The sequence below is a fragment of the Sinocyclocheilus grahami genome, unplaced genomic scaffold (assembly GCF_001515645.1).
Source record: "Sinocyclocheilus grahami isolate Dianchi unplaced genomic scaffold, SAMN03320097.WGS_v1.1 scaffold163.1, whole genome shotgun sequence".
Taxonomy (NCBI): domain Eukaryota; kingdom Metazoa; phylum Chordata; class Actinopteri; order Cypriniformes; family Cyprinidae; genus Sinocyclocheilus; species Sinocyclocheilus grahami.
In genome coordinates, this window is record NW_015505342.1 from 1,223,180 (window position 1) to 1,232,467 (window position 9,288).

The following is a 9,288-nucleotide window of genomic DNA, read 5'->3' on the forward strand; positions in this document are numbered from 1 at the left end:
TGCTGGTTTAAGCTGGTCCTTTGCTGGTTTAAGCTGGTCCTTTGCTGGTTTATGCTGGTCCTTTGCTGGCAAAACATACCTAACCAGCATATGCTGGTTTTTTTCAACAGGGCAGTTAGCGTATTGTGTGTGTGTGTGTGTGTGTGTGTGTGTGTGTGTATTCAAGAATATTGTTCCATTGACTTTGTGTTTGACCAACAGTGGTTTTGATCACTAGGCAAAGCAGCACGTCTGTGGATCTGAAATATAGTCATGAACACTGTGTTCTGTGTATAAACAGGACGCTGTGGTTTCCGATTTCAGTGTGACATCACAGCTGGTGTCTATAGCTCGTGAAGGAATGAAGCAGCTGTTGTGCAGTGACATAAGTCCCCCAAAACTGCCAGTTTGCGTTACCAAGTTCTGTTTTTGGCCATCAACCTTAATAAATTTAATTTTGGAACTTTCTAGATAAAATTATAAGGGTTCTGTCATGGTGTTTAATATGCTTTGAGTGGTTTTTAGCATATTGCTAATGCTAGGATGTTGAATGTGGTTGTTGGCATGTTGCTGGTGTATTTTTAAAAGAGCCCACAAAAAGTAATTCTAATATTTATTTATTTTTTTTTAATTCTATAATTTTCTAAATATTGCTTGACTTCATCCTTCAATGCATTTTGTTTATTTTTGTTTTTTCACCCACTTTGCTACAATTAATAACTCACCCCTCCTCAACAAAACATGATCTGAGGAATAATTCACGTTCCTAGCACAGATGTACAAGATTTTTGAGTTGCTATGTGATTATGTGGAGATTAAGAAAGTTTTATGTCATATTAAGATTCCTCAGATTAGCATTTTGCTTTCTGCGTCTGTTAAAGGGCCAGTAGTAGATGTTTTTTTCTAAAGAGCTAGCAAACAGTCCTTTGTGCAAGTTAAAATGGTTATGTAAAAACCCATTTTGGTTCTACTTGCATCCTTTATTATCAAAAGCATGTCACATAGGCCCTTGTGAGGTTAATTGTAATGCTAATGTATGAATGGGGGATGGGAAGCCAAAAAGTTTTTTCATTCTCCATTTTAACATTAACTCAGCACAGCCTCCTTCATTTTAAAGTCTTTTTCTTGTTTTTTTTCACCAGTGAACGTATGTTAGAAAAGATTAGCAAGCTGTTTGACAGATATGAATGAACACTGGTTGTTTTTATGACAAAGGGAGGCTAATTTCTGAGCGGGGAGGAACCAGAATACGTGCTGGTTTGAAATATTTACACTTTACTTGGTAAATTCCTCTCATAGTGTGAATAACTTCCACAGTTACCTGTCACTAATGCATTAGCCAGCTCAAAAAGCCAGAGTCACGTGACTAGCCTAGCCTGTGTCTGACTAGAATAACAGCCCTTCCCCCAAATGACACACTGTGCTGCAAGTGTAAAATGAGAGGTTTTACACATACAGCTTTGGACTGCATGTCTTATGTAAATACAGAAATTGTGAAATTTTTTACTGATAAAACACCAAAATATTAGCTTTAGCATTGCTGGATTTAAAAGATTGACTTATGGCCGCAGACTGTAGCAACAGATGCTATTGCGCAATGTTCCGCCATGCGTTTACTTGGGAAAAAAAGACTGTACTTTTCCATACGCAAAGGTCTTGTGTGTTTTTCACCCCAAACATTCCTCCCTCTGTTCCTCAAATCCCACCCCGTCCTGCCCCCAGATTTCTCAAAGAGGGCTTGTTTGGATCTATAACTATTACTGTTCACATCCAAGCATAGGGCTCGGATAACATCGGCGTCTTCCACGATAGGATGGCGCTAAGATGAGGGGCTGTCATCAACGGCCATTTTAAAGCCTTCCTGATCTCTGATTGGCTGTTGCTTTGGCTAATCAGGTTAGTGTGTGACAGCAGGAATGTCTGTTTTTGCACTGAGAAATCAAAATAGGCCTACCTCTCTTCCAACCCTCCTTAGTTGTACACAAACAGTGTTTGGCACAAAAATGAAATATAAAAAAAGAAGGAAAGGAGATGGTGTTGCCTGGCACTAAAATTAGCAGCTTTCCTATATGCTTGTTGCAACAGGTTGAGGTTTCTTTGCTCAAAGGCATATAGTTAGTTAAGGGGTGTGTCGCTGTGCGGGTGGATCTTGTTGCACAGTAACATTTAGAAAAGCTGCAAACGTCTTCATTTCAAGCTTCAGTCTTTGGTGTTGTATTTTTAGTGTAGTTCTCAATGTAACAGCTTATATTCTTGAATGTCAAGAGGATGATTTTGTAATAAAAGTTGTACTGAAACTTCATGTGTGTGTGTGTGTGTGTGTGTGTGTGTGTGTGTGTTAAAGATAAAATATGCAAACAGTGTAGTCCAGAAGTTTGTGACCACTAGTAAAAATAATTATATTTTGATTATTTTCATTACAAATCATATTATAACCATAGCATTTCAGTAAACATTTTACTACAAAAGGCCAAAATCACACTTAATTGAGGGCTGTGAGTTGAAATTTTGCGGTATTATTGTACTTCAATGTTAAAACGAAAAGATGAATAAAGGTATGATTTGGCATCTCTGATCTAGCGAGATAATTTCATTCATGTACATTTTTTTTTAGGCTTTACTGTATACTTTTAAACGGGTGTTACTTTACCATTTTACTGTAAACTTTACAACCTGTTTGTCTGTGAGCATTTAAAAGTATTTAAATGCATTTAAATTGATACCGATTTACTGTGCAGGCATCATAATTGTACTCCTCTGACTGACTTTAAATAATTGTGATGGTCGTAATAAATCATCTGTTTCCTGTGGAAGAAATTACAGATGAGGCATTTCGAAAATGCTTTATATATCCAGGAACCACCTAAAATAACACAGACGCTGACCTATTAGTGAACCCATACATTAAAACCAGTTAGCGAGCAGTAATGCACTAAAATGAATGTCGATTTACTTTGCAGAAAGAAAATGTACTGCAGCCATGATTTTACTGTGTTTTGCCCAAGTAAAAGTTGCTTTCTCCATGCTATAGGGTGTTCTGGTTTGTTACCAGCATTGCTATATGCTGTTGCTAAGACGTTCTGAGGGTTTTTAGCATGTTGCTACATGGTTTTGTGTAGTTTTTAGCTCTGTAGATATGGCTCAGGCCAAATCAAACTAAATACAAGAAACAGTAAAGTGATGCTTCCCTTAACACTGCCTAGGAAAACACCTAAGGCAGGATTCACCTAACAATACCATTCATGCCGTCAGATTGTCTTCTTTGGAATCAAAGTGGTTTATTTATAGAAGTGAGAATCAAATCCATAAAATGACGTCAACCAGAAATTCAGCTGGGTACAAGGTCACAGAGGTTTGTTTCTTTGGTAATTGAAAATGACAGAAAATTGGTTTTTGGTCATTGAAATAAAATCATTGAATAAAAAATGAAAACCTAAAACTAGAAACTAATGGAAATAAAATGTATAAATAAAAGTTTAAATTGAAGCACTAAAATTACTAAAACTACAAATGAAATTAAAATTAAACTATATAAATATTTTTTTAAATAATAAAATATACAAACACACTTAACAAAATTATTAAAATTAAATCTGAAAATATAAAAATGAAAGCTAATTCAAAATATTAATAAATACTATAAATAAATACTATACAAATATACACAAGAATACTTCAGGAAAATCAGGCCTGTTTAATGTACAAAGACTACATTCTTGGATATATATGTTTTCTTTAAAGTCATATAAATGTTTTTTTTAATTGGTGTTCATCATTACGTTGAAATCCGATAAGGAGATATTTAAGAGGGGATGCCCAAAGGTCAACAATTTCTTCCTCTCTGACAATGAAAAACCCCATTTTACTTTCAAAAGCTGGTGCATTTTTGACAAAAACAGTCCTGCTGATCAAACACCAGAACTCAAACCACTCCAGGCTGACAGAGACAGATCATCGGCATAAAACAGGACCGTTTCTGGCGCATGATTTGCTCAATATTGGGTGTAGGAGGCACTTTATTGTTAGAGACGTCTGTGAGGAAGAGGAGAAGATATAGAGGGAAAGGGAGGAGGCGTAAAACACGAAGCGCAGCCTTTGGGCCTGTTAGGAGATTAAGCTACGTGAGAGAGGAAGAGTGCGAGCCAGCGGGAGGGAGAGAGTCGATTGGGATTGAGTGCTCTCTTATATCATTATCTCGCTGAATAATCCTGCTCGCAGCATCTTTGGCAGCGGGGGAAGGGAACGGACCCACATTCACAGTCTATGGGTCGTGCCTTCTCCTTATCTGTTGTGTTTGCTCAGTGCTACTTTTGTTGCTATTTTAGAAAAACAGATCTTGTTTGTGCTTTGTGAATCTTGTTCAGCTAAAGTCATTCACATTTACATCTACGTTTAGAGACTTTTATCCGAAGTGATTCACAGTGCATTCAATTTACATTCTTAGCAAATCATTAGCAGTTAGCACTATAGCGTTTGATGCAGTAGCATTAACTGTTAACAGAAAAACGTTCTTAAAATGCAAACAAGCAAAAGTCATTGATTTAAAAATTAAGGTACATTTTTCCTGGCTGGGGTTTAAGCCTGAATGCACTGTGAGTCACTTTGGATAAAAGTGTCTGTCAGATACATAAATGTAAATGTGAATGACTTCAGCGTATGCATCTACATTTATTTGCCCAAAGTGACTCAAAGTGTGTTTAAAATGCATTTTTAGCAGTTTATTAGCAGTCAGTGCTACACCCTTTACCATGCTACATTGTGAATATAATCACAGCTAAAGGAATTGCTAAATACACTCTTTAGCCATATATACCGTATGTACCTTACTGCTTAAATCAATAACTTTTTCATCTCCAAACAACCATATAGCTGATTTCAGAAAAGAAAAGTTGGGTTACTTTCTAAAATGCTTTGTTTTTAAAGTGCAGGATGATTCAATCTTTGTAAAAACACTCTGGATCATGACAACACGCTAGTTTGTATTGATTGTAAATAAAAAATATAATACAAAAGTTTTATTGCAGTCTGCACAAATAAAAGGCAGTATAACAAATACTATAATATGAAATTATGTATAAATATTTTCTATTTTACTAGCATATGATTGTTTTTAATTAATTACAGTCATAAGAATTTGAAAAAATGTGTTTACTTGCCATGAAAAAAAAACCTATTGGCCCTAAAACAGGCTGCATTTTCCTTATGAAAAATATAACTTTGTTTTGTGATTAAATGTGGCATGGGTATACTTGACAGATTTCATGAAATTTACTCTTGCTAGTAATTCAAATGATATAATAAAAAATAAAATTTGGTGACCAGTTACAGCACCTAAAAATGCACTACTTCCCTTAAACAGTAATATCATTTGAATCTTAAACCTTAATAAAAGAACTCTTTCTCAGTGCAGTGCATTCAACTTTTTACCTCTATTGTATTCAGACACATGCACATTATCCAAATGGTTCAAGATTAAACATGCTTAATGCCAGGAACAAGATTTTGGGACTGGACATGTGTCGAATGAGGCAAACCTGCCCTTTGGACCAGAGCTTAAGGTGTTAATGATCCTAAATATAGGCTCCGTTTTGTTTATGTAATATCTATCTATCTGTCTGTCTATATAGTAAATATTACATGCATTCTCTCAATTAATGTGAGGTCATAAAAATTGCAAAATCAAACTTGCAAAAAAATTGTTTATCAAGCTTGTTTTTTTTTAATTGTTTTAGATAGATCTTAGACATCTGCCAAATCAACTACTCAGAAACACTCTAAAAAAAATCCATCTGAAAGTCTCTTTTCCCATCTCAGTAAAATTATTTCTTTTATCAGCAGTTAATGGGCTAGAAATGAAGCCAGGGGATTGAACACACAATACTGCTGGTTTGGCCTGAAGAAGTTGCACCACAATTATCTGATATGCAGTTAGCAAGCTGCGCAGGAAAGGGGCTGAACCACTGCTGATCAAAACACTCGGGGCTCTATTCTAGCCTTTTTGTCGAATCTTTTTGCAATTTTATTGACTAGGGGTTTATTAGCACTGATATCTTGTCATATACAAAGACCAGAGATGATCATAGGTTTCACTGTGTGCTTTGAAAACAGAAACCCAATTAGTGACGCAGATTTTATGGTTATTTTTTCTTTTGCACACACACACACACACACACCCCTTGTCTCATGAGCTTTGCTATTGTTCTTGTGTCAGATCTCCATTACCCGGCACTGCTGTACTAGATGGGTGTGTATGTTGGAAAGAAGGTTCTTAAATGTTATGCAGGCATCATATTTCTGTTACGCATCTCTTTTTTTTGTGACCCCAAAATATTTATTGTGCCATTCTTTGTAATGTAAAAGGCACACTATATTGATCTACTGTTCAGTTTTAACATCATTACAAATGTAAACCATGCAAAGGTTGTGAATAATTATCTTTGACAAATTATTCTGTATGTGCAACTCATTATTCATTGAGCAAAGTGTATCCAAAAATGAATTGTGTAATATACAAAATATAGACAAAGTGTAACAAAATGTTGATTTATTATGAAAAACATTGACATGGGATTTAGTTTTGCGGTACAAACCGCTTGCTATGTTTGTCAAGAGCGAGCAAATGAGCTCGATGGTGATTGGCTGGCTGCTCACACTCCTACTTTGGACCCCCCCAGTCATAACATATCACAGAACAAATAAACAAAGAAATGTCTCACATTGCAATCAACAGATGTAGTTGTGAAAAACAGTTCAGAAAAACTCCGCAGTGATGTAAACACGTTACCTGTGGCAGGTGCCTAAATACATGGTGCCACAGTGTCACAGAATTCTTTGAAGTCCCTTTGCATGAAGCCTTCGCTTTGCATCACGTCGTCTTCTGAAGGGAAATACTGCATGCTTTCCTCTTGATCGAAGCTGAAGAAGGAAAACGGCTGGCATTGGTTCATCTGTCGAGCATAAAATGTGGGTGCTGAAGGCAGATCTGGACTGTCCAACAGTGCGCCTCTAGCGTTCTCTAGCACGCCCAGGTATGAGTCCATATCCGCGAAGTCCATTTCGCAGTCGGACCCGCTGTCGGTGCCAACAGAGTCCGATCGCATGTGCATCATCTGGTATTTCTCATGCATGAGGAACTGGTTGGTGTTCCTGGGTGCCCTCATGCCAGGCGCTCGGTTGCCTTGAACGTTGGCAGGACGCAATGAGACCAGAGTGCCAGACCACCGAGACGGTCTTGCGCGATTTCTGCGCATTTCTGGATAGTGCGCCCTTCTTCCTGGCCTCCTTCCCCATTTGTGCCACTTCTGTTTAGCGCCGCCGTTGGTTCTCCTCGACTCGCTCTTGGGTTTTTCCATCTCCTTGCTGGAGAGTCTGCTGCTGTAGACCTCCCATTGGCACATCATGCCCCTTCCGCACATTTTCTCAGCGTCTAGCATCAGCTGTAGTGCGCTCTCACATAATCTGGAGGACAACAAAGGCTGTTTCTTCTCCTCGTTTAGGGGTTTTGGTAACTCGTGCCTCTCTACACGATTCACCCCCTCGGCCGTCTACCTTTTTACAATCTTTTCCGATTTTTTCTTTGTCACTGGCTTTAAATGGCACATAGCCTGGCGCAGTGCCCTCTGTGTAGGCAGTTTGACGCGCGTATGTCTCTGATCTGAGACCAGTCACACCCCTCCTCAGCTTTTCCGAGTAACCAGTGTCTTTTTTTGCTTCAGATTAAAAGCAGACTCGTTGTCTAAATGTCTAAGGAGTGGAAAAATATGTTTGTAGTTTGTGTGACTTTGGATAAGTGCCAACAAACTACGTTTTCTCTCCGTCCCTGACTAGCGTTGAGCTGGAAATGACAGTTGACATCTACAGAAATCCGCGTCTAGTGGGCTATTTATACTGTTGGGGCGCGTCAACCCGCTTCGAAGGGATGGGGGTGTTTCGTTTTTCTTGAGGTAAAGTATTTAAAATACGACTTCAGTTTTATCTAACAACATCATATATATGCCAGTTAAGATTTATATTTTTTTATACTTTAAAACAAAAAATCTCCTTTTACCTGAAGAGCAGCGACAACGCCGCTTTTTCGTATCACGAAAACTCGACCCCTCCGGGAACAGAATGGTTTGTTCCTTCTCGTCTTCGCAGCTGCTGTTCCAGGATCAGTTTTTTCAGTCATAATCCGCGTCTCTATCATATATGGACATGAAAGCACAACTGCCCGTAGATCAGCCGAAAAACATCGCCACGACAAAGAGCGTGTATACGTGATGTATGTGAAAGATGTGAGAACAACAAACCAATGGCTGTTCTGTGAACGGTTGTTATTCTCTCAGTCGATGTTTATTTCTCAGTTCCTTTTTAGGCTTTATACGAAGACGCACTCTCGTTTTCCTTATTAAGATATGAAATGCACTACAAATGTACACAAACTCAGTTTCTGATTATTTATCAGATCATTTTTTAAAGATTTTCCATTGATGTGGCATTTGTCTAATCAAGTCTAAAGTCGAATGATTTAATCGCCTGAACCATTACTAGTTTAGCAGAGACACAAACAATAAAAATGCGTACTTATTACATAACGGCACCTATAAACACACTTGTTGTGCTGGAAGCAGAGGCGTCATGCCCACTCAAAGTCGATTTTTGAGCCAAGTGGATTTTGAATGCAGCTTCCAAAAGACAAAAAATAGCCGATTAATATTTTCTATATTTAATATAGGCTACAATCACACCAGCGTGCTTAGAACGCTCAGTGCATCATATCATCAGCTGCTAAATTAAAACCTGCTTTCGCTGGCTGGCGCTGAGCCAGATCAAAAAATGGAAATCATGGAAAGTAGCTTAAAGCCAGCTTGAAAAGTCGCTAGATGACGTCACGCGCTAATTAGAATATACATGACGTCATTGCGTCTTATTGGCTTTTACATTTGTTTGCCTCTCTGAGCTCATACTGTATTTTAATGCAGCCAAATTCTCAATAAAACTGTTTCCATTTATATATTTTACTGTTTCTGTTGTCAGACAACGGGATGAATATGAAATACTGAAATGCGGCCCTTTAAGACTACCCAGCTCTCCCTTTCAAGATGTTAATCTGCACAAAAATCCTAATTTATAATTGAGTCATCGTCTGATAAAATCAAATACACATAAAATAAGACATGAAAAAGGCCATACTATAGTAATTTATAGTAAATGCTACAGTGTGTTTGAACCATACTATAGTAAAGTGTATTATACTGTATATTATAGTATTTACAACACTTTAATGAATGCTACAGCATACTGTAGTATTAACTATAGAGAACTGATAAA

At 37.6% G+C, this 9,288-nt stretch overlaps 1 protein-coding gene across 1 annotated transcript; it reads right to left on the bottom strand.

Annotated features, from left to right (window-relative positions):
* Positions 1-6,509: 6,509 nt before the first annotated feature.
* Positions 6,510-7,833, bottom strand: LOC107593068 (coiled-coil domain-containing glutamate-rich protein 1-like). The gene has a single exon (XM_016282654.1). The coding sequence runs from the start codon at positions 7,410-7,412 to the stop codon at positions 6,777-6,779; it is 636 nt and encodes a 211-aa protein (XP_016138140.1). The 5' UTR covers positions 7,413-7,833; the 3' UTR covers positions 6,510-6,776.
* Positions 7,834-9,288: the final 1,455 nt, after the last annotated feature.

Bases quoted from the DNA above. Each gene is read 5' to 3' on its own strand.
- LOC107593068 (XM_016282654.1), bottom strand. From the start codon at position 7,412: ATGCTAGACGCTGAGAAAATGTGCGGAAGGGGCATGATGTGCCAATGG.